The 26,151-nt window shown below is 36.7% G+C and overlaps 1 protein-coding gene across 3 annotated transcripts in view; it reads right to left on the reverse strand.

The window, feature by feature from the left end:
- The window catches only part of RABGAP1L (RAB GTPase activating protein 1 like), a 516,407-nt gene that overhangs the window by 375,459 nt on the left and 114,797 nt on the right, over positions 1-26,151 (reverse strand). For all 3 annotated transcript variants that reach the window (XM_080648354.1, XM_080648353.1, XM_080648355.1), the window contains exons 7-11: positions 25,701-25,811; positions 12,054-12,120; positions 6,643-6,745; positions 2,860-3,026; positions 897-1,038 (exon numbers count right to left, since the gene is read on the reverse strand). In XM_080648354.1, the coding sequence (XP_080504480.1) occupies positions 897-1,038; positions 2,860-3,026; positions 6,643-6,745; positions 12,054-12,120; positions 25,701-25,811 (590 nt within the window). The remainder of the gene's footprint in view (positions 1-896; positions 1,039-2,859; positions 3,027-6,642; positions 6,746-12,053; positions 12,121-25,700; positions 25,812-26,151) is intronic.

Raw genomic sequence — 26,151 nt, forward strand, 5'->3', positions numbered from 1 at the left:
TCTATCCGGTCTATCCGGTCTAATGAGCATATTACCCTTTTATTAGTATAGATTCTGCTGGTGGTTATACACCATTTTTAAAAATTCAATGAACTACATACACTATAAACAGTTACATTCCATAGTACATAAATTATATTTTCATAAAGTTTTTTAATGAAACACTTAGAATAATGTCTAGCATATATAAGCACTCAATAAATATTAACTAAAAATAACTATTATTTTTATGGCAATCCAAGAAAGAAATGGTTTCATAGATAGAAAGACTAAGAATTTTAAGATGCTTTTTTCAAAATGAGATAAATTCAGAAATTTAGTTTTAATAAACCCTACCCTATTTGCAGATAATATAAGGGCTTAAAGTAAAGATCTGTCATTAAGCTCTAGTTTCTATAAAAAGATTACTGAGCACAGAGCCAAATAAGGATGACTCTCATGCTGGAGGTTCAGCAGCATCCAGGTAGAAAACAGAGCAGATATCACACTATTTCAGAAAAGCGAGTGGTAAGTGTTATATAAAGCAACAACAAAAAAGTCAGAAGTGAATAATGCCTCATGAGAAGTAGGACATAACATTTCACTGAAATTCTAATAGCACTTGAGAGAATTTGAAACTTCTCATTAAACACTTCAAAACTACTTCAAATAAAATAGGAAGCAAAACAGCAAAGCGGGGCTGTCAAATTTAAGCAGTTGCATAAGTGGCAATGGGGACTATACAACCAAGAAACCCAATGAACCAAATTCTCTTTGCATCTAGCAGAATCTAGCCTGAGAAGGGCAGAGACTAGGAGACATACACACACACATACACACACACACCCCACATCTTTGAGGATTTTAAGTAAAGCAGCTATATAAAGAAAAGGAACTGAGTAAGTGTCCCTTCTTACCCTCTTCTGCTTCATCCTCCTGGGGTGACATTGGGCCCCCTCCACTAGTAGGAGTGACAGGTTCCTCCTTCTCAGACTCTCTCTGTAGACTCACCACCTCATAGATTGCATCTCCAGCACTGGTGTGACCTTTTCCCTCAGTCTGAGAAAGAGATAAACATGTGTTTCAATATGAGAAATGTGAAGGAAACACTATGTTTCAATGGTCCATTAAAAAGCGCTGAAATGAGCCCTAGACCGTTTGGCTCAGTGGATAATCGGCCTCCGGACTGAAGGGTCCCATTCAATTCTGATCAAGGACACATGCCTGGGTTGTGGGCTCAATCCCCAGTAGGGGGCATGCAGGAGGCAGCCAATCAATGATTCTCATCATAATTGATGTTTCTATCTCTCCTTCTCCCTTCCTCTCTGAAATCAATAAAAAATATATATTTTTTAAAAGCACTGTAATGAAAAGCAGCATGTCATGCTTGAAAAAATTTTGGAAGTACTTTGTTCTTCACATGGTATTCTAAATGTATGGTTCTTATAGCATTGTGTTAACCAATACAATGAAATCTGCTGACCATTTTGGAAGAACTCTATCTTTTTTATCATAAAAACCCTAGACACCACAGATTCTAGGACAGGCAGGTAAGCTAATGTTGCTAGATTCTTAGGACTCACTATCTCACATTGAGGTAAAGAGATATCACAACATCCCTCAACTAATTCATGGAAGTAAACAGTTTCTACCTTATAAATAGTTTACATTATAAATGGGATTGTTTTTTTTTAAGAAGGAAAAACTAATGCAACTGCCAATTAATTAACCAAGCATGGCCTACAAAACCCAAGATAAACTGCCTCTAACCTTATCTCACACTTAAGTGTGTCACTACATTCCAGCCACTTTGGCCTCATTCAGCTCTGGGAATCTTTAAATTCTCTCCCAGCTGAAGGTGTAGGGACATCCTTTTTTCTCTGCCAATAGAGCTTTTCCTCCTACTCTTTGCTAACCCCCATCAAACTTAGATCCTTTCACTTCTACAAAGAATTTAACCTGAGTTCCCTATGTTTTGACTCTCATATCCTGTTCTTCCTTCACTTCACTCACCACGGGTAATTACACATTTATCATATTCATTTGTTTAATGGCTATCCTATCTACTGGACAGTATGCACCTTAAAGACAGGGACTATGTTGATTTTCAATCAGAAATAATACAGTGCCTGACACATAGGTACTCAATAAATATCAGTGGAATGAATGACTGGCAATGGTTATCTTCTTCCTTCACTATAAAACAAAAATTATGTGTATTACCTACTAACTGTCTAATTTAGAAATGTCTTAGAAACCCTACTTTTGTTCATTTAATATTAAAATAACTTTATAACCTTGCTAATAAGTCAAACAATATACAGGGTGGGGCAAACACAGGTTTATAGTTGATCATATGGAAAATAAAATAATAATTAATAAATAATAATACAACAATAAACTGTGTTTTGCATACTTACAACTATAAACCTATGTTTGCCCCACCCTATAGTCATATAATATTATAGATAGAAATAATTATGAAAAGTAATCAGGTATTACTTGAATATTTATTCATTATAACTTTACAAAGGTATAATATTTCTGTGCCCTGTCTTTTTGGTTTTAATTATTATATATAAAATGAAGAAAAGTTGTTTTAAATATAGAATCAATATTTCTATTAAGTATATTGATGCTTTACAGGTGCACATTACAGGTTTCTAGGGGGGAAAGTACATTATTATTACACTAGCTGTTTTTTTTACCTTACATTACCTAGATGTGGATTTTTCAAATACTCTATTGGGTGACTCTAAACATCATTTAATTACAGAAATTTTATGGCTTTTTATTGCTACTTAAGAAACTATCTTGACATTTAAAAAGAATGATAGGAAAAAAATATGTTATTTCATGAGGAGAACAAAAAGGTCCTACCTGTTTCAACCTCATGAAGAAAGTCTCCGTGAAAGTCTTTCTGCTGAAATACCAGAATCGCTCATTTGCAGGGTATACACGTACTACTGTCTCCAGGAGAAAGCGGACAGGCTCCACCACCTCCGTGACTACCATATCCACTGCCACAGTCATGTACACTCGTTTATCTGCAGCAGAAATTTTCTGTGTTTTATGCTGGCTTTATTATTGCTTGATTATTTAAGAAAACAGTTTCCTCACTTACTATCACATTACCTTCTATGTTTAATTTTAAAGGTTTTCAAGTCAGTTTGATTAAATAGGTAACCAAGTATTCCAAATATATTTCTCAACACACAGAATCCTATTTTAATCAGCTGTCCAAATTTTCTCTGACAACTTTAATATTTTTTCCCCAAATCAGGTCTTACTATAGAAAAAATCAAATCAAATCTTTAGAATGTCTTTTACACTAAAACTATCTTTCAGATTTCCCAGAAAAACCTCTGGAAAAATCACAGAGGCTTGCTCTTTCATTTCATAAAAAGAGATACTAGAAATCACGTTTTCTTGGTTGCTTGGGAAAGATCATCAAGTCAGAAGAGCTGCTCTACCGTCATATATTAAATTTGCATAGGAAGAGGCTATTAAAAAGAATACTTCAACATTATATGCTTTAAGAGAACTCCCTGGATATCTGTCAGTTCTCTCCCTCATTGTCCATAATATATATTGACCCTCAGGAAAATCACTGTGATCTTTATATATATTGTATGTATCTGAGTCCTTTTTCAGAACAACAGTATAGTATTATAGTCAAAATTTCAGTTACTATTTAAAATGTTTACGTGGCCACGGCCTTCCTTTAATTTGAATCTAGAATCTTCCAGGCCATTGGCTACTGGTTTTCTACAATTTCATAATGATAGGTTGAAATACGGATTTCACATTATTTCATTTGCCCTACTGGGTTTTTGAGTCTGTAGCTTGGTTACTCCATACCATTTTGTCATTTCTTCATTACTTTAAAAACATTTTTCCAATTTACTGTGCCCACCACTTTTAGTTCTGAGTTAGAGGGAGAATCAAATGGCAAAGCCCGCTAAAAGAAACATTCAATTGTGCTTTTAAAAACATTTTACAACATTTATACTCATCAACCACAGGTCTATTAATATCATCAAACTCAAATATTGTATTACATTCTTACACGCACTCTGCTGCCAATTCAAGAGAAAGTAGGATTCTCTAGATATTGTACTTGACCTAGAAGACCTTAAAGTCTAAGGGAATAATGTAGAGGGTTAAGAGAGAATAACACAAAACATAGACTATAATACACAACTTGGTATAGTGAAAATATCCAAGATATTTCCTCTCCCGGGCCTCAACTTCTTCTGTAAAAATCAAACTATAATTCATGAATCTCCTCAATAATTTATAATATCAAGGATACCATATGAAAATTTTAGCAATCAGGTCAACATTTGGGTTTACATATGCAATAATTTTAAATTTAAGATACATTATCTTTTGGATCAGAAGATTATTATAATTCAGTATTACATGAAGTTTATTTTAACAAAACATAAATTTTAAAATATATTGTCTTTTATTTGAGGATTCAATGTGTATTAAAATACAAAATGAAACTGAACTATGTGTTACATTAAAAACATAAAAACTGCTTTACTTATTTTTTGAAATTCGGATATTTTATTCTTCAAAATTATCAACTGGCTTATTTTTATCATTTTTGTGGTTTCTTTCTGAATGATAATAAGAAAGAAGTTAATATGCTGGTGTTTATAAGTTTATCTCCAGAAATAAAAAACTGGGTATAAAAATTACTTATTCATAATATATGAAAAGCTAAATTTTATATTTTTTATCATTATTTTTTCTCCCTTTTTTGCCCTCAATATGAAATAGCTTGCTGTGTGATAAAATGCATGCAATTTATGGGACTGGAAAATACTCTTTAAAGAAATTTGAGAGTAATTAGCATTTTAATATTCTTCATTAATACATTATACTTTCATATCAGTATTCACTAATGCTCCTGTGTTGAACCAAACATCTACTGTGGGTATAAACGAAATGTAAGACAAAAATTTAAAAAATCCATTATTTTCTCAATATAAATTATTGTTTGAATGACAGTAAAGAATTTAGTGTAAGATTATAATTCATGAGGTAATTAATGTTAGTTTGAAAGCAGATAATGGAGGAGCAAAAAAAAAAAACCAGGTAATTGACAGATACCTAGAAAAAGTAGGAATAAAAATAAACACAGTGGGGAAAAATGACCAATGTGTTTATATACCATTTATGAATTCTGTTCAACACTAGTCATGTTAAACAAAATGAAAAGGGAAACAACAAGGAAAAAAGGGTTTGTCATAAATTATATCCTTGCTAGACTGGAACAAAATTGTAAGTTATATTTTTTAAAGTAAAAATGTTTATCAAAAATATGCAGAATTTTAGAATTTGCTTTCATAATTTCATTCATATTCTTCCGTCATTTCACCTCCAAATAAAATCACTCTATAATGACATACAAAACACAAAGCACAGCCCTGGCCAGTGTTGCTCATTGGTTAGAGTGTCATATTGTGCACCAAAGGGTTGCGGGTTCGATTCCTGGTCAAGAGCATGTACCTGGGTTCCAGGTTCTATCCCTGCCTTGGTCAGGGCACATGCAGGAGGCAACCAATTTCTCTCTCACTCTCTGTCTCTCTTTGTGCCTTCCTCCCTCCCCTTCTTTCTCCCTCCCTCTCCCCCCCTGCCCCCCGCTTCTCCACTATCTCTAAAAATCAAGGGGAAAAAATATACTCAGGTGAAGATTAACAAAAAATAAAAATAATAAAACACAAAGCACAAATACTTTCTACATAATCTAATAAAATTAATTCATGTATCTCTAGGGGGAATTCTTTTGAATAGTGGAGGTTTTCCCCCAATAGAAGGGTAAAATAGAAAAGGAAACTTTAAACTCTAAAGAAGAATAACTCCTAATATAATACTGTATGTCAATTATAATTGAAAAATAAAAATTAATCTTTTTAAAGAAAATTCGCCCCTGGCTGGTATGGCTCACCTGATTGAACATCATCCCATGCACCAAAAGGTTACTAATTCAGTTCCAGTCAGGGCACATGCCCATGTTGCAGGCTCAATCCCCAGTAGGGGACATGCAGGAGGCAGCCAATAGATGGTTCTCTCTCACATCAATGTTTCTTTCTCTCCTTCTTCCTTCCTCTCTCTCTAAAATCAATAAAAACATATTTTTAAAAAAGAAAATTTGAAGGACTTACAGGAGATACAAATTGATTTCTCACAAAATTTAGAGCACCATTCTAAATAGTATTATGTAAATAACAATCTTCTTAAAATTCACACTGAACCTGTGTATTATTTTCTATTGATCCTCAGTACAACAGCGTTCAGTGTCAATTAATTATATATGTGTAGTAATCATGTGAAACCACATAAGATTTAGCACTTTTTAATGCATTATACACATTAACTTAGGCTATTATTTTCCCTGCAATAGACCATTCTCCTTATGCTAAAGAAATAGTGTTGGATGTAGAAATGCAAAATGAATAGTAAGAAAACTATATCAGATATGTTTATTGTGCATAACACAAGTCTGGGTTAAATTTTATAGTAAAATCTATTAATGAAAAAATACTCCATTTTAAATGAGCACCAGATATTTTTTTAAACATGGCAAAACAACATTGTCCATATGTAAAATTTTAAGCAAATAATAAGGAATCTTTTAAGAAAATTCACCTTTTGGGGTTTCTTCATTAAGTGCCAGAAATATGGGTGCATTGGGGTTCCACATGCCAGTGATAACATAAGCCCTCCCATCATAGCTCTTTCCCATGGATTCCTATGAAAGTCCAAACAGAAATATATACATCAAGAAAATCACCATTTCAATTAATAAATGTGTCTTACTTTAAACAATCCAGTTTACTAAAATTTGGATTTACAAGCAAAAGGGGGGTTTATTTTCTCTATAAATTTTTTCACCCTACAAAAACATTTCTTTGAATATTAAATTCTCCTACAGCTTTCTTCAAACAGAGTTTCTTTTAAAGACATGTACCTTTTGTCTCGGCTGGCATGGCTCAGTGGTTGGGTGTTGACCTATGAATCAGGAGGTGAAGGTTCAATTCCTGATCAGGGCACATGCCCCAATTGCAGGCTCAACCCTCAGTGTGGGCATGCGGGAGGCAACCAATCAATGATTCTCTCTCATCTTGATGCTTCTATCTCTTTCTCCCTCTCCCTTCCCCTCCGAAATCAATAAAAAATGTTTTAAAATAAACTAAAAAATAAAGACACATATCTCTTCAAATAAAAGAGTTCATGCTGGATCACAAAAACATAATATTGCTATGAAGTTATACTTAACTTGATCTTAGGCTGCTATCCAAATCTCATATACTCACACAAGGATGTATGTAGTTGCTATGAAAACTATAGAATAGATCTCACTGAAGACAGTTAAATTGATTTTATAGCTAATCACAAGACAGTATTTTCCTCCAATGCTCTAATTTTTAATATATTCTTAAAATATTAATTTACTTTGTCACAATCAATACCTTCAAAGTGAATACTTTCCTGCTATATATGTCAGATATTTATACACTTTTTTAAAATCACAAGTCAATAGTAGGAGACCAATATCCTATATAACAAAAGCCTAATATGCGAAATGACCGAATGGTGGAATGACAGGTCAGCAGGGGGAAGGGCCAGCGAGTGGGCGGCGCCAGGCCAGCCAAGGCAGGTGTCAGCAGGCAGAGGGAGGGGACAGCGACCAGGGGGCAGTGACTGTTGGCGGCGGGGCCGGCCACTCGCCAGCCGGTGTCCAGTCAGCCCACTGGTTGCCTCCTAAGCCATCAGTCAGACATCCCCCAAGGGCTCCCAGACTGCAAGAGGGTGCAGGCGGGGCTGAGGGACACCCCCCCCAAGTGCACGAATTTTCATGCACCGGGCCTCTAGTTGGTTTATAATCAAGATGGAAGCTTACTATCACCCTCCACCCTTACACTCACTCCCTCCTTCTTCCCTCTCTCCTCTCCCCTTCCTCTTCATTTCCTCCACTCTTTAAGACTTTTACCTAGCCAGCTCCTGACTCTCACTACAGAATCCAGCAACTCCCTACACTGAGAGCAAGACCACATACATATAGTTGTGTGTTGGGGTGGGGGGGGGGGTAGCGGGGGGCAGTAAAGGTTGTCCCATGGGAGAACTGCACACAAAATACAAACATGTACATATGCAAAAAGGAATATTATTTACAGTACTTTCAATGTTCTGTACCAATTTCCTATTATGAACAGAGAGGCTTCAAAGGATCAGACTAAAAAAAGGGAAAACTTTTTTTACAAAATTTCCCCCCTCCCACATATGCTTCTCTAAATCCCTATAAAATTGTTTCAGTCATTTGATATATTTTTCTGGTGTATTGGTGATATTTCACTAATCAAACTGCTTAGCTTGAGTGCAAAGACCACATTCAATGAAATACACTCAAGGTCATGTAAAGGAAACTCACTCAGTACCTCCAATACTCATATATTCATATTCTCCCTCTCTTTTTCTCCCTCTCCCCCTCTCCACCCTCTTCTTTCTCCTTTATCCTCTCTCTCTACCCTCTAATTAGACCCTCAAGAATGAGCATCTAACCCCAAACCCCCCAAAAAAAACAATCCACCTGTGGACAAGAACTGTACTATGCTTGAGTCTAAAAATAAGAGCTAGACCAATAAAATTCTTTCTCTTAATTAACAAATACAAAGGAAAGTGGACAGTTAAAAGTAGAGCTAAAAGGTTTGGTAAGAAGTCAGGTGATGACAAGTCACATCTACACAAATAAAAGAGAAACATGCAAATTAACCATCACTCTGCTACGCCAAGCCACACCCACCAGCCAATCAGAAGCAAATATGCAAATTAACCCAACCAAGATGGCAGCGGTGATGGAGCTGGAACAAGCAGGAAGCTTGTGTTGCCCCGGCAATGAAGGAAGCCAAGCTTCCCACCTGCCCTGGCTGGCCCTGGCCTCCACTCAAGGCTGCAAAGTTTTAATTATAGAAGATAAGTAAATCCTAGATACTTGCTTCCAGCCGGCCCTGGCCTCCGCTCAAGGAGGCACTGAAAAAAAAAAAGGAGGAGCTGGGACCTTGGGTCGCCAGGGGGTGATCAGGCCAGGATGGGACGGCAGGGGCCGTTGGGGGTAAGCAGACCAGCAGGGGGGCCAGTTGGGGGCGAGCAGGCCATCAGTAGGGGTCAGTTGGAGGTGATCAGGACAGCGGGGGCGGGGGGCAGTTTGGAGTGAGCAGGCCAGCAGGGGGGCAGTAAGGGGTGGACAGGCCAGGGGGGAGGGAAGGTGAGGGCAAGCAGGCCAGCAGGGGGGGCAGTTGGGGGCAAGCAGGCCAGCGGGGGGGGGGGGCAGTTGGGGGTGATCAGGCTGGCGGGGGGGCATTTGGGGGCGAGCAGGCTGGCAGGCAGAGTGGTTAGGGGCAATCAGGCAGGCAGGCAGGCAAGTGGCTGGAGCCAGCAGTCCCAGATTGTGAGAGGGATGTCCAACTGCCGGTTTAGGCCCGATCCCTGTAAACTGGCAGCAGGACCTCCTTCAAGGGGTCCCAGATTGGAGAGGGTGCAGGCCGGGCTGAGGAACATCCCGCCCCTCCCCCATGCACGAATTTCGTGCACCAGGACACTAGTATAAAATAAAATTAGATGATGGAAGGAGACTTGCCTAGGGGTGGTGAACACAATACAATATACAGGTGATGCATTATAGAAATGTACCCCTGAAACCTATATAATTTTATTAATCAATGTCATCCCAATAAATTCAATAAAATTTTAAAAATAAATAAAGTGAAGCTAGATATGTGATGATAACAGAAACTATATGGAAGGTAAAATAGATAAAGAACAGCAGAGTATGAGGAAACTGCTAAATGCTGAGAGAAATGGACAACGTTTTTTAAATCCTTTAAAATAATTAGTCACACAGTCAAAAAACAAAGGCAAATATTGGGAAGCAGGAAGGGAGGGAAGAGGGAAGAGAAAGGCAGAGGAGGGACAGGAAGGAAGACAAGGAGGGAAAAGGGGAGGAAAGAGCAGGAGGAAAGAAGGAAAGAAAGAGGCAAAACTTTCAAAGTTTGTCAGAGTAATATGTAATAAGGTGAAATTTGTTTTCAAAAGTGTTCACATATTTGGACATGTCATAGAAGACAGAAAAGTATCAAAGTCTTGCTCTAGGGCCGTGGTCAGCAAAATGCGGCTCGCGAGCCACATGCGGCTCTTTGGCCCCTTGAGTGTGCCTCTTCCACAAAATACCACGGCCTGGGCGAGTCTATTTTGAAGAAGTGGCGTTAGAAGAAGTTTAAAAAATTTGGTTCTCAAAAGAAATTTCAGTCGTTGTACTGTTGATATTTGGCTCTGTTGACTAATGAGTTTGCCGACCACTGCTCTAGGGGGAAGAAGTAACACAGATCAGGCCAAGTTACAAGGAATACAATATCAGGTGATCACAAAGAAATAACTTTGGAATAACCAGCACTGTCTCATAATCTTCATTATAAAGTAACAAGTTCCTTTTTATTAGGCATAGTCTAGTCAAAGCTCAATATCCATGTATTAAGACGGTATGAAGATTAACAGCACTGGGTATTAAGTCACAACTGTTGATAACTGCAAATGCTGGCCCTCCCACCTGACCAACTTTTGGTTGTATAGGTCAGCCCACTTCTCTTTCCAGGGGCTTTAATGCTGACAAACCCTTTGATTTCAACATGGACTCTTAAAGGTGGAAACTGCACGACAATGAGACACACAAGGGGCCTCAGGAGTTCATGCCAGGCTTGTAATTCTATAATGTGAACTTTAAGTTCATGGAAAAATCTCTGCCAGTGATTCATCTTAATCTCTTAAACTGTGAAAGACCATGACTAGTTAAGACCTAGAAGCATCTAAGTGTTTAATGTCCTTGAACTACCTCCTCATCGAATTTTCAGGGCTTGAAATGCTCTGGATTGCCTTAGGTAAAAGCACTTGCATTACTGCTGTGCTGTAAAGAGGGATGGAGGAGAGATGGATCAATAGCTCATTTGTTTGCACATTCACTGTAACTGGCTGTCCCCACCTGACCTATCCATGGGGTTCTTCCTCTAAATTTCTGTGGCTCACTGGACCAACTCAGTGAGAGCACTTAACCCACTGCGATAGTTGCAGACTCATAAGGTCTGTTCTGTCATAAGACTATGAACCCACAGATGGTAAGAGCTGTGTTCTACCTTATCTACAACCCCAGCACTTCACACAATGCTTGCACATAGTTAAAGTTCAAAAGGCTGACTGAAACATCCCAGTACAACTAGAAAACCAACGAGATCGTCACCATGAAATAAAGAAAACGTTGACATAATTGGTGACATTTATCTGACATTTGAAAAACACAGCTGAAAAAAAAACGTTTGGTACTTGTTATCACTAAATATAAAAACTGCAGTGAAGTAAGTACTCTAAGATGACCATTTCCTATAACATTTCTAAATTGCAAAGTAAATGTTTTCATTAACTGCAATATTAGAAAGTGTTTCTGTTTAAAAGTTAGGATGGCTTGCTATTTTTACATCATATACCAACTCTTAAATATATATTGACCTTTAAGGGCATTCCTGAAATAAATAGCACTTCCACAATACATATACTTTGCTAAGGACAGGTAATCAAGGAGGAGATATTCAGAAAGGGAAATGCTTTTAAGAAAATAAAAGCATCCATCACAGGACTCAAATTAATAACAGTGCATTAAAATAAGTAAAAGGTACCATATTCACTCTGGATATGCCTGTGATAATCATGTCCTTGTTATTTTTGGCTCAAAGAAAAGACATCCTCCTAAGAAGCCAAACAGATGAATAGATGGACATTGTCATAACACTGTTCTTCTATTTGCTTTGAACTTGCATATGATTTTTGGTGGGAATTGTCCCAAATCTCTCCCTCATTAGTTATTTTAGTTTAGGTTTTCAAATTTCATTATTACTATTATACAGCTGAAAGTTAGAAACAGATCTCTCAATATGACAATTTTGAAGTAGAAAATATTTTTAAAATATAAAATAACTATATCTATACTTGGTTAAAGTGTTTAAGGTTAATATTACCATATCCAGTAAATGCATGTCACTGTTCTTCACGTTTCGACCTGGGCTTAATAACATTCCAAAACATCTGAAAATTTGAGGAAAAAAGGAGAAATAAGGTATCAAAAATATATAGAAGCCCAGTGAACAAAAAGTATTTTTATAATAACTATATAATCTGAACTCTGTAATTACAAATAGCTTTCTTATTATAGAGAAACAGCACAGATAAAAATTCATTAAGATACATAATAAAAATCACATAGAAATAACTTATCTAAATTGCCAAATCTTTATTTCTGCATGTAAAAGATTGCCAGTGATCAGAAACTGTGATAAAAATGGCCACAAAAATTATTAATTGAAACAGAATACAGTTGAAGTTATTCCAAACATATAGGTCAAGATCATATAACCCAATTAAATTAAAAAGATTTTTTTTAAAAGAAAAGAACAAGACACTGTGCTCTCCTTTTGCATCAAGATATCTTAACAGAAACAATCACCCTGGCCCTCACCAGTCATGTTCACTGAGTAGCTTATTAAAACTATGTCCTCATTTGAAAAAAAAATAGTAATATAAAACACATTACTAAAAGTACTATTATTTAGTGAAAACATTATCCAATGTACTATATACTAGTAACCATTTACTTTATTCCATGTTCCCGATGCAAGAGAAGTGTTAGAAATCCCATCAACACTATCCCTTTATTTGTAGGAGGTTTTCATAAGCTGCAAAATTCAGTTAAATCTAACATTTTTTATTTGTTAGGATATAATTGTTAATTCTGCTTTATAGGGAAGAAAGGTAAAGCCCAGAGAAGTTAAACAATTTATTCATATTAACATGGCTATTCCACAGGTCTTGTAATTCAAGAAGCAATGTGATCTGTCCACAGTGTCCCTCAGCCAACAACACATACCCACGTGTACTAGTGTTTTTATTGTAGCTTTCCAAAATTTAATATGCTATGAAGCACTTTATACAAGGGGTAGAGAATGCAAATCAATTAAATATGAAATTTTTCAAATTTTAAAATAGTGGCAGCTAACCAGTCAATATTGAATCTGATCCTTGTTGTTTCCCAAAGGTTTACTTTTCTAGTAGCACTAGCTTTTTCTCTTTTTTTTCTATGACCAAGGTAAGTGATTGATCCTATCCAAACAAGAGTTCAGTAAGCAGTGAAACAATATATACTTCCTGTGAGTACTTCGAGATATTTTGCTCAGGGCTCCCTTTGGCATCCAAAAACAATTAAGTACATAACGAAGATAAAGTTGAAAATCTCTGAGAATAACTTTCCAAGCATATTATTGTATCACTGAACAAAATATAATCTACTAATACGAAAATAATTATATTCTAATAGTCATAATTGCAATATTACTACTATACACTATTTGATCTCTCTCCTATGAACTACTATAATAAACATTATCTGTATAAATTAAATATTAACTAATTATGCAATTCATTGTACTATTTCTCTGACTATTGCCTTAAATTCTTGATAAACAAAAATAAAAGTTAATTCTTTTCAGATATGAAATTTGGTCCCCAAACTAAAAAGTCAGGTCAATAAAGACAGAAGATTTGTCTCACATTCCCTGTAGAGCAGTCTCCCCTTATCCGCTGGGGATTCATTCCATACATGAAACCACTGATAGTACCGAACCACATATATACTATGTTTATGCTGTACATACAGACCCTTTCACTTAAAGGAAGCACCTTACAGCTCTTGGGCATATCTGAATTGTTAACATCACTACTCTTGCACTTTGGGGCCATTATTAAGTGAAATAGGGGTGACTTGAATACAAGTACAGCGATATCTCAACAGTAGATCTAAAAACCAAGGTGGTAACTAAGTGACTAACAGGCAGGGAGAGTACAGGGCCTGATTTTGTCACCTTACTCAAAACAGCATGTGCCCCTAGCCGGTTTGGCTCAGTAGATAGAGCCTCGGCCTATGGACCAAAGGGTCCCGGGTTCAATTCTAGTCAAGGGCACGTACCTTGGTTGCAGGCTCTTCCCCAGCTTGGCCCTGGTTGGGGCTCCTGCAGGAGGCAACCACCAATGTGGTTCTCTCACATCGGTATTTCTCTCTGTCTTTCCCTCTCTCTTCCACTCTCTCTAAAAATCAATGAAAAAATATCCTCAGGTGAGGATTAACAAAAAGAAAAAAACAGCATGTAATTTAAAACATATATATTGTTTACTTCTAGAATTTTCCATTTAATATTTTTGGACCTGGTTGACCACGGGTAACTGAAACCGCAGAAAGTGAAACTGAGGATAAGGAGAAACTACTACACATTTTGCTTCAGCTTTTATAAATCATTGATTTTTAAAAGAACAATTCCCTATATTATAAGTTTTAAAGTTATAAAACTATTATATACTTATTGTAAAAAGTTAATAGATACCAAAATGTATAGGAAAAAAAATTAATTCTCTCTTCTCTCTCTATCTTAGGCCCGTTAGAAACTAATTGCAAAGTTTAGTTGCATCCTCCATACTTTTCTTTTGCTCTTTTTGAAAATTTAAACTCTTATTTTGTTCATCTAGCACTTACAGGTAAATGCTATACTTTTATAATGGTACAATTTTATATTTCTTTAATTCCTATGTTAAGATCTACTGCAAAAGGAGCCTTGGAAGTTTAGGTATTCCTTAAACGGCAATGCATATTACCTTCTTTTGATGATCCTTGATGCACTGTTCTTTTTCTGGGTTATAAAAAAAAATCCTGCCGCCAACTAGCAGTGTAACCTTAGAGAAAGCACCCAATCCCCGTGGGCCTCTGCTTCCTCTTTCAGCAAAGGGGATAATAGATACACTCTGAGGGTTCTTCCAGCACTAAATTTGCACAATTTTTTTCCTATCAAGCTGTATTAGTCATTTCCAAAATTATACTTCATTAAAGCACATCAGGTTTCCTGTGGGACAAGCAGGGTCTATTAGGAATAAGGTGTCAGTAATTAGATAGATATTATTATCACCACTAACACCCAAGGCAAATAGTAAGTGTTTCACTGGGGAGTTCAAAGCATTCAACCTTCACTTATTAACTCTATAAATAATGTAGAAAGCAAATTGCTAGCACACCTATTTTCTCAAGGAGTTCAGAGGCTAGTAGGGGAGGAAAATAAGTAAACAGACAATTACAACCTGAGATGGTGAGTTCTCTGATAGCTGTAAATGCAGAATGTTAACAGGCAGAACAGAGACACACCCAGCATTATTTATAATACAATAAGTAGCTGACTGCCCAAAATTTGAAATCAAACCTTCTGAGAATGAGATGATATTATCATATTAATTATGCCAGCTAACTGTTTATTGAATGCCTTAACTTTAAGTCAGACATTACTATAATGTTACATTTATATTTCAAAACAACCTTCTAATAACTTAATAATAAAACTGGTTTTCAATAAGTAAAAGTGATTTGCCCAAACCACAACCTATTAAATTATAACACTGGGATTCAAGCTCTTGTCTATGACTCTAAAACCATCTGGTTTTTCTGCACATTGTACTCTAACTGCCTCCCTAGACTATTGGTAGAACAGATTATACATTCCCTGGGTGATCCTGGGCAAGTCACACACTTCAAAGTTTCACCACATTTCTGAAATACCAATACTACCTGTTTACATGTTCACTATGTTAATGTAAAGTTGAAATGAAAAAAAATAATGGTGGACTAACACTGTAAACTACAGAGCAGTATCAATTATAAATTATTATTACAATTACCAAAGAGGAAGTTCAGCCTTCCATAATACCTAGTGAGTTTTTATTCAAAACAGTTTTAAACAACTTTTAACACCAAGTTAGTACCCATACCAACACCAAAATGCTCAGTGTATCTAGCATTGCTTTAGTCTTAACAGTGGGAAAATAAGTGAGAAAGATAAAGATGATATGTTAATGCACTGCAATAGGAAACTAATTATTTTCAACTTTTGCTTTTTGTCCCTCAAATCATTAGGATTCTATATACCTCCACGGAAATTATGGATAAAAAATAAGAGAAGAAAGAAAAAGAAAAGGAGGCAGGCTAAACTTTTGTTATTAAAAAAGAAAAAAAAATGACAGTATGATAGAAGGGGCAAACAACCACAAACAAGAAAAGCTATAACTTAATCATATTTTTTAGAACATATAAAACTCCAAACAATTTCATAAAAATTGGAATCCCAGTTCGTTTCAACCTAGAGAATTTAAAGCAAAACATAGAAAAGCCTCTGACATAAAATTATTGGATTGTTTTTGCCTTAATGAAGAAATAAGGAGAGAAAGATATACAGGCATTCCTCACTATGCACAGTAGTGTGGAACCACAATAACCTTACAAGATGGAACTCTGAAAAAGTTACCTTATAATCCACAGGGGGAAATATGATTGTTCTGTGATCTTTAAACACTGGTAATGACAAATTCTGGAGTATGACTACAGAAGTAGGTGGTTGAGGCAGGGAAAAGGACAAGATCTTAGGACAAGCAGAGATCAAGACTCTAAGAAGCTAGATTATTAGAAAAATGATCTACATAGATGCTAAAACTGCCAAAATTAAAATAACCCTAATAATTAGAGTGACAGTGAGCCAGATTCTAAATCTTCAAAGAATGATAGGAACCCCAAGGATTTGTAGATAACTCCAGCGAGACAGGTGAGCAGACGATAAAACCTGAGAGCATAAACTCTAAAGCTGGGAGTTTTTAAGGAAGAAGGAGGAACAACAGTGTGGAAGAAGCAAAGGCATACAAGAAAGATGATTTTACACCTCTAGGCCAGAGGTACAGGCAGTGGGAAAGAACCATCATATGAAAGGCAAAAGCCAAGTCCTACAAAGTGAAAGTGACATTCAGAAACAAGGTGGAGGTGGAGGAAAAAGGGAATTGTGCAGATGATGGACTATGAGTTCTAGAGTGTAGAATGGAGTGGTTTAGAAAGTTGGGCCCAGGTGTAAGATGAGGGGGGGGGGCGGATATAGAGTCATTTGGGGATTAAAATCTAAGTATTGATGAAAAACCCAGAAGTCTTATAAGGCCTAAGAGAAACAGGCAAAGTAGAAATAGATTATTTCAGTGAGGCTGAAGGTTGAGGGTAAGAAGAAGGACCTTGGCAAGAGTACGCAGAGCTCTGGAGCACCCTCCTTCACTACAGTTTTGGATAGCTAAGGTGCACAAGTCAAGGGAGGGGCAGTATTATCAGAGGAATGTGGGGCTCTGGGCACCCTCTTACCGATACTGATAGGAGAGGGTAGGAAGGAAAACAGAATACATGAGTGTAGAGGAGGTTTTACTTAAAGTGCATCAAGAAAAGATTACTTCTGGATGTCCAAAGACACTCTCATTTGATGAGTTTGCAAAGTTATAAAAATATTCTCAGGTGAGGATTAACAATAACAAAAAAAAAGCATTATTAAATGTAATAGAAAGAAAATTCTGAAGAATACCCTAAGGCTAAGGGAGAGCCCCAAGGAACAGCAAACTCAGAGGGTCCTCTCCCTAAAGCTTTATTCGGACCACACTAGAGAGGGTTTGACTGCAACCTAGTGGAAGACAAAGAAGTTTATTGGGGTGCTCAGGCAAAGCTGGGCCACAAGCAAGCAAGAAACAACCCTCGAGGTGCAGGCAGCCAAGGTGGGCAGGCAACAATGGAAATGAGGACTCCTGGAGCCAGCTTACTGGCAGAGTGGTGCAAGCCCCAGGGCCCACAGTGTTTGTATCTGGAGGGCCACAAGAAGGTCTCGCTGAGTCAGGACCAGGACTGTGGGCTCATAGAGGGTGAGTGTGCACTGGATGCCCAGCTGGATGGAGCACAGCCCAGCTGGATGGAGCACAGCACCGCTGGATGTTCCAGAATCTGGCAGCAAGAAATAATCACACCAGAACCAGGAAGAGAAGTCCCTTCCTCCTGCAGTATCCCTCTAGCACCCTCTACTGGCACAATTTAATATTGTGCTTGCTTGCAAAGAATAGGTAAAGCTTCAACTAATGCAGACAAAAAGGGTAGATTTGGAACCAAGAGACAATAAACTGATCATCAGCATAGGATATAATTAAAATACCCCATCTCTTCTAATTATTTAACAGCCATTTTTGAAATCGCAATTTCCTAAACCAATAAATAAGAAATTATTTTCTTAATGTAAATTAAGAACGTAAATTGGCTCACCACTATGAAAAATATGGAGGTTCCTCAAAAAAAATTCTTTTAATTTAAAAATAGATCTATCATATGATCCAGAAATACCATTTCTGGATATATACCCAAAGAAAATGAAAACAGGATATCAAAGAGATATGAGATATATGCACTCCCATGTTAATTGCAGTATTATGCACAATAACCAAGATATAAAAACAACCAAAGTACCCATCAATGGATGAGTAAAGAAGATGTCACACACACACACACACACACACACACACACACACACATATTATTCAGCCATGATAAATAAGAAAATCTTGCCATTTGCAACAACATAAGTGGACCTTGAAGATACTATGCTGTGAGAGTGGGGAATAGAAGAGATGTTGTTTAGTAAATAAGGAACAGAGGTCTAATGCACAGTATAGTGAATGTAGAAAACAGTACTGTGGTATAATCAAACTTGCTCAGAGACTAGATCTTAATTATTCCAATCACAAAAAATAAATAATTATATGACATTACAGAGGTGCTAACTATCACTACAATGGCAATCACATTATTATATAATACATAAATGTATCAAATCAATATGTTGTACACCTGAATTTACAGTGTTATGTATTAATATAACATAATAACATAACACATATATAAAAGGCTAAGTGACCAACTGTACCTCCATCCAACCGTCCGACCGACCAACCAGTACATATGATGCACACTGGCAATTTCAAAATAAAAGTTGAGTCGTGCATGCACGATACATGTAAAGCTTTCACTGGCGCCAATCACATGCGTGTGTTTTGATCTGTCATTGTCCATCGTGAATTTGGTTGTTTTTATTGACATTCAACGTGAACCACATCATAATTTATTCATCAATCATCTGACCAACCTACTGGTCAGTACAAATGACGTGCACTGGCAATTTAAAAATAAACCTGGACTTGTGCATGTGCGATACATATAAAGCTCTCGCTGGTGCCAATATAATACTATATTATAAATACTATTTTGACATGTAATTTTTTGCAGTAACGTAATTACCACATGAATCTTCTAATTAATTTCCTTTCAATGTGCACGAATCTGTACACCGGGCCACTAGTATAACATAATAAAAAATAACTTCTATATTTGAACAACCTGGAACTCTCCTCAGATCAGAAGCCCCTTTGTCCACAACTGTCTTGATTAGTCACCTTAAGTTAAATAAAGCTAAGTAAAGGTCTCTTGCCACTAGAAAAACAATCAATTAATTAATAAATTATTATATTATAGAAGTATACTATGATTTACAAAAGAATTCAAAAAGAGTTCCAATAGCCCAACCAATGTGGCTCAGTGACTGGGCATAGACCTATGAACCAGGAGGTCACATTTCGATTCCCGATCAGGGCACATGCTCGGGTTTGGAGCTCAACCCCCAGTGGGGGGGTTGTGCAGGAGGCAGCCAATCAATGATTCTCTCTCAGTATTGATATTTCTAACTCTCTCTCCCTCTCTGAAATAAAAAATATATATATTTTAAAAGATCTCCAATAGAAATCTATAGATTGTGCCAATGTCAATTTCCTAATTCTCCAATTGTACTAGTGTTATGTAAGATGTTCCCATTTACAGAAGCTGGGGAAAGTGTGCATGGAGCCTCTCTATACTATTTTGTAACTTCCTGTGAGTCCATAATTACTTCAAATTTAAAAGTTTACTTAAATATGAGCTCCAACATCTGGAATAGATGAACTTATACAAACACAGTATTTCTTAGTATCTGATGCTAAACAGGTAGTAGTACTACATACATACGTCTATAGTGCTAACTCCATCTACTGGGTGCCAGCAGAAGTCAACAATGAAAGACATTGAAAATTCTATCCTAATCAGAAGTTCCAGTCCAAAGGCTGAAAAACAGAAGCTTCCAATTATTAGCTCTCAAAGCATCTAAAATAACTATCAAAGAACAATGAAATCATTTTTATATAACTATACTTTGTTTTCCTAAGGAAAAAGAGTTATCTTTCTACTAAATTTTTCTCATTTTCAGGATGGAGAAGAATGATGTCCATTAAGTAAAGTTATTAGGATACCTGAGACTCTTGATTTGATTAAAAGATTTCATGGATACACTAACTTACATAAGGGGATAAAAGATGCAAATAAAACTAACATCTAGGCAACTTGAAGTCAGTGACTTGAGCTTCTTTCTAAATCAAACGAGAACAACTTGCCTAGGGTAAAGGCAAAAGTATATGCTAGGTAAATTCAGCAAAAGACCCTCAGAATGGACTAACATCCAATTAAATCAGCACAAAAATAACAAACAGCTCAAACACCACCACCTGTCTACTTTAGTGATGTCAAACCATGCTAAAAAATTGTTTGGACTATAAGAAGAAAATAGCCCCTGATGATTTTTTTTTTTTCAGTACCTGTTGGCTTGGAAATCATTTCCTCAAGAAAATAACTTAAGAAAAGGTAACTGCCAGAACAACTTTTACAATCCAGAGGTGTTAAGAATTCTCTTGACAAGACTGCCACCTACTGGATTACCTTAAATTCCAGCATTTAACATTTTGAGGTTTAAAAATGTTAAATACCACATATAACCAATAAAAGGCAAGGGTGTGTGTTTTTAATAATAATAATAATTCTAAGCAATTAAAAAATCCCACATCACAGGAAATTCTGCCTGTTAAGTATTATTAAAGGAAGACCATTAGCCTGAAGCAATCTCAGTCAATTTTATTTTTTAAATTTATCTTTATCTACTTAACCAGTTCATTCTTTTGTATATTTGTTTTTATTGTTGAAAGTATTACAGATGTCCCCTTTTTTCTCCATTTACCCCTTCCACCCTGCACCTATCCTCCACCACCAGGCCTATCACACTAGAGTCTATGTTTGCAGAGCTCATCTGACAGATGTGTGAAAAAGGAAACAAATAAACTTAACATGGATTTAGTAATTATTGCAGTATATATGAACTCACAGTTGTTAGATATTATCATCAATTTTATTTATATTAAAATAAGAGCAATATAGTAAGTGGTAATATAGGAAATTATTTTTAACCATCCTAATATTATGCAAGTGGGTACTTGGGGCTTAGATAAAATTTCTAATGATACAGCAATATGATCTGATTACAAAAGTGCTTTACCTCAACTTAGGCAGAGTTCACATAATGTGCTCTAAAATACGCCTTAAAATTATTCCAAAAGCAGCTGAAGTGATAATGAAGACACTGATGTTGAAGATTATTGAAGAGATTCTAATTACAGTTGTCTTATGAATGTGAGAGTGGACGAAAAGCAACATTTCTAGTTACTAACTTGTGTAATATGTTTTAAATATATATGCAAATGTTTAAGTTAACCAAGAAAATATTATGATTGGGCAGTCAATGATTTCACCTTTATTCATCAAGGTTTCTACATTCAAGGAGTTCAAATTGGGAGCTTCTCATTGGAAATAGGAAGGCTTGCACCTTATAGATAAGTATAGTATATGCCCCTAAAGTAGAGGTGTAATAGACCTCTTAATTATAAAACTCCAAGATTTTTAAGTAATTACTAAAAGTTAAATTACTCAACATCTAATACTTCCTGGCCTGTGTTATTACAGACTTGACTAATGGAAAGTTGCCTTCTGTTATGCCAGAAAGAAAGTGCTGGAGGCATATCCTAAAGACATAGAGTTTGAAGGCACTCCCACTGGCAAATTCTGGGACCATCTGAGTACCAAAATAATTAAGCACTGTAGGGAATTAAACTACTGGGAGGGGGAAAGGGAAGAGGAGGGTGGAATTCAGGTGTCTATACCAATAATAAGTAGATAAATAAATAAAAGAGAAGGGAGTGGCCTGGCTTCCATCAGAATGTCAAGGCTGGCTGGTAGTAAATCAAAAAAAGTGCAGGAGACAGAAAATTCTCATCTTGCATTCATCATAGTAAAGATTGGATCAGACAAGAATCATAAATGAATAAATAAAGGAGGGAATTTTGATGAGAAGCAGGATATTTTTATGGGTATTACCACAGACAGCTTACTGGGTAGGGAATTAGACATCCTGTCTAGGTAATCAAAGCAAACATCACCAGCAAGGGACAAATGGGTATCACACACCTTCAGATGTGCGACGCTGTGAAGGAAATACCACCTATACAGCAATAAATAACCTGAATCTAATCATGAGGAAATGTTAGATTAAGATTAGGGAACCTTTTTTCTACCAAGGGCTGTTTGGATATTTATAACATCATTCATGGGCCATACAAAATTATCAAATGAAAAATTAGCCTGCTGTATTTAGTCAAACATTTAATTAATTCACCCCTAATACCTTGGCAGGGCCAGACTAAATGATTTATCAGGCCTTATACAGCCCTCTGGCCAGATGTTCCCCACCCCTAGTAACCTAATATGAGTGATGTTATATTAAAAAGGGAAAAAGATTTTTTTTTCCAAAAATGTCCCTGTCATAAGAGATAGAGAAAGGCTATGAAAATGTTTCCAGATTTTAAAAAGCTGAAAACATGGCTACTAAATGCAATACCTGACCCTAGTGTGAATTCTGGCCTGGAAGAGGATAGGATGATAGGGGGTCAACTAACAAAACTGGAGATAAATGGCAGGTCAGATAAAAAGTATTGTCTGAATGCTAAATTTACTGAATTGGTACATATAATATGGTTATATAAGAGATACTATTTCCTAAGGAAGTATCTATATATAAAAAAGGCTAATATGCAAAGTGTCCCCTCAAGAGTTCGACCAGAGACCAGGAGTTCGATTGCTCGCTATGACGTGCACTGACTACCAGGGGGTGGCGCGGAACAAAGGAAGGCCCCAGCCAGCAGCGGAAAGGAAGGCCCCAGCTAGCAGCCAGAAGGCCCAGATCGGCCCTGATCACCAGCCAGGCCTAGGGCCCCTACCTGTGCATGAATTTCATGCACCAGGCCTCTTGTATAAGGATAAAACACCATGAGGTATGGAACTTACTCTTAAATTATTCCAAAAAAACGTACATGTGGGGGGGCTGGCGGGGTGTAGAGAGAGATTGAGAGATAGAGACAGAAACACAGAAAAAGAAATTGAGAGTTTGAGAGATCAAGAAAGTGGGTACAAAGCAAGTAGACTAAATATGACCAATAGGCAATTCTGAGCAAAGACTATACAGGTGTTCTCTGTAAAAGTTTTATTTTTATCTCTTCTGTGAGTTTAAAAATACTTCTGAAAAAAAGACTGAAACATTGCTATATCTACTGCTCATCAAAAAAAATCTTAAATCTCTTTTTAGTGATCAAAATGGTTTACTCACATTTGTTAAAATCAGAACTGAAATGATGTATATATAAAAGAATAGATAAAGTGGTTCTTTCACTATAGTGCACTGTATCCTTAATGTTCCATCCCCTGCTGCCCACTGACCAGGACATGTGGACTCAACAGAGCAATTACATGGACTCAAAATCATCTCAACTGGAAGTGCTCTCCACTTCAGCCCAAGTGGCTTAGAATTAAAATATTCAAAAGCAACAATACCTTTATCTTTAGCTATTTTTCACCAATGTTAAGAAGCCATCAATTTTAAGGCTCACAATTATTTTAAGGCTCACTAAGAAAGGGAAAAAACATGACAACTGTAATTATAGGATGCCACCAATTGTTAACACCACCACAATTTCAGACATGTTAAATATGAAAAGACTAGAGGCCCGGTGCACAAAATTCATGCACTCAAGGGGGGGCCCTCGCCCAGCCTGCACCCTCTCGCAGTCCAGGAGCCTTTGGGGGATGTCCGACTGACAGTTTAGGCCAACTCCCCGCAGGGGAGCTGTCAGTCAGACACCCTTAGCGCTGCCACAGAGGCGGGAGAGGCTCCCACCACCACTGCTGCACTCGCCAGCCATGAGCCCAGCTTCTGGCTGAGTGGCGCTCCCCCTGTGGAAGTGCACTGACCACCAGGGGGCAGCTCCTACATTGAGCGTCTGCCCCCTGGTGGTCAGTGTGCATCATAGCAACCAGTTGTTCTGCCGTTCAGTAGATATGCATATTAGCCTTTTATTATATAAGATGTACCTCTTAAAATTGATGAAATCGTTTTTATTGTGTTTTCACAAACAATTAAAAACACATGCATTTTTATTGTGTTTTCACAAACAATTAAAAACACACTCTACCAAGATGCTGAACAGGACTTTCCTGTTATCTGGAGACTAGCAGTAGGATCCAAAGATGGGAAGAAAGTAGAGCTAAATGCCTGACACTTTAAAGAAAGCTGTAGATATATAGGGGCCAGACACCTTCCCCTACATTCAGTTGGGACCGAGGCTACCATGATGCTATCCATCAGAACCACAACTGGCCCTGACCTTCACCCCAGTGTAGAGAATGAATGAAGGAGCGGTCATAGTACACAACAAAGAGGCTTTTCTTTCTCTGTGATCCTTATCAATTTCTCCCACTCCTCTAAGCCGAGTAGGTATTTTTTTTTTATTTCCAGTTTTGTGCCACTATAAACAATGCTGTAATAAATATCCTTTAAAAATGTCATTAGTGGCATACTTTTATTTCTAACAAGATACACTCCCTAGAATGGGACCAATGTGTCTCATTATAGGTATTTTTTCATCTTCATAGATGTTGCCAGATTGCTTTCAAAAAGTAGGTACATACACTTCACCCTTTTTGCTCATATCCCCAACAGCTCTATATGCTATTTTTGCCAATCGGATATCTTATTGTTACCATAATTACATTTCCCTGCTTATTCATGAATTGGGACATCTTTACATATATGTTTGTTGGCCATGTGAAGAGCTTTCCTATCCATACCCTTGTTTTTCTCCTTTTTTTCTACCAACTGTTAAAAAATTTATATATACTATAGCTTTTAACCTTTCATCTGTCATCTATATTAGAAATGTTTTTTCCAGAACTATAATTTGTTTATGGTATCTTCTGTCCTACAAGAGTTTTTATTTTGTTTTTATGTGGTCAATATATACATAAATATATAATTCACCCATATACATATATATGTATGTGTGTGTATGTATGTGTGCACATTTATATATTTAAAACATATGTATCCATCTTTTAAAGCTTCTGAAATCCCAGTAACTATATGGAATGTTTAATAATAAAAAATGACTGAGAAGGTATCTGTCTCATATATATAAATAAGGAACAGCAAGAAAGATGGATTTGACCAAACAGGGTTGAAGAAGTTGTTACTGAAAAAATAAAGTCATTTCATGTTTATTGCTCCCATCAATGAGATTTCAATGACCCAGTTATATCTAACTTATTTAAGCGCAGAAAGTATTATGATTCTCATCCTCATCTTCATTTTGTAAATGAAGAAACTGAAGTATGATGAACAGCCACAGTGACTAATTCAGCTGAGATTCAACAGTATATCTCTTGAAACACAATAACAGTGTCAATACAAGTTTGGGGTAGCATTTGGGAACAAGCTGCTTACCTTTCAATAGCTAATTCTTTGTTAGAAAGTTGCTGCACTGTAATCACTACCTTCTTCTCTATTCCTTGCTTCAATTTGAAATAAAATTTATCCCTGTCCTTAGGCACAGGACTGAAATATGCAAAAAGAACAGGAATTATCAATACAATAAGTAATACAATAACATACGATAACCTATTCCAACATAAGAATGAGACAACAAGGTATTTAAGCAACAACACCCTAATTCTTAAAATGTACTAAACTCTCATCCTGCCACACAGTAACTAACTATCTATAATAATAAAAGCGCAACATGCTAATTAGACCAGACATCCTTCTAGACATCCTTCCAGACGACCTTCCGGAAGCCAGGGCTGCGAGGGAAGCCCGGGTCCCGGGTGCCAGAGGGAAGGCGATGCCGGCAGCAGGGGGAAGGAAGGCCTACTCTTGCACGAGTTTTGTGCATCAG

The sequence above is a fragment of the Plecotus auritus genome (assembly GCF_963455305.1).
Source record: "Plecotus auritus genome assembly, chromosome: 12".
NCBI classification, from domain to species: domain Eukaryota; kingdom Metazoa; phylum Chordata; class Mammalia; order Chiroptera; family Vespertilionidae; genus Plecotus; species Plecotus auritus.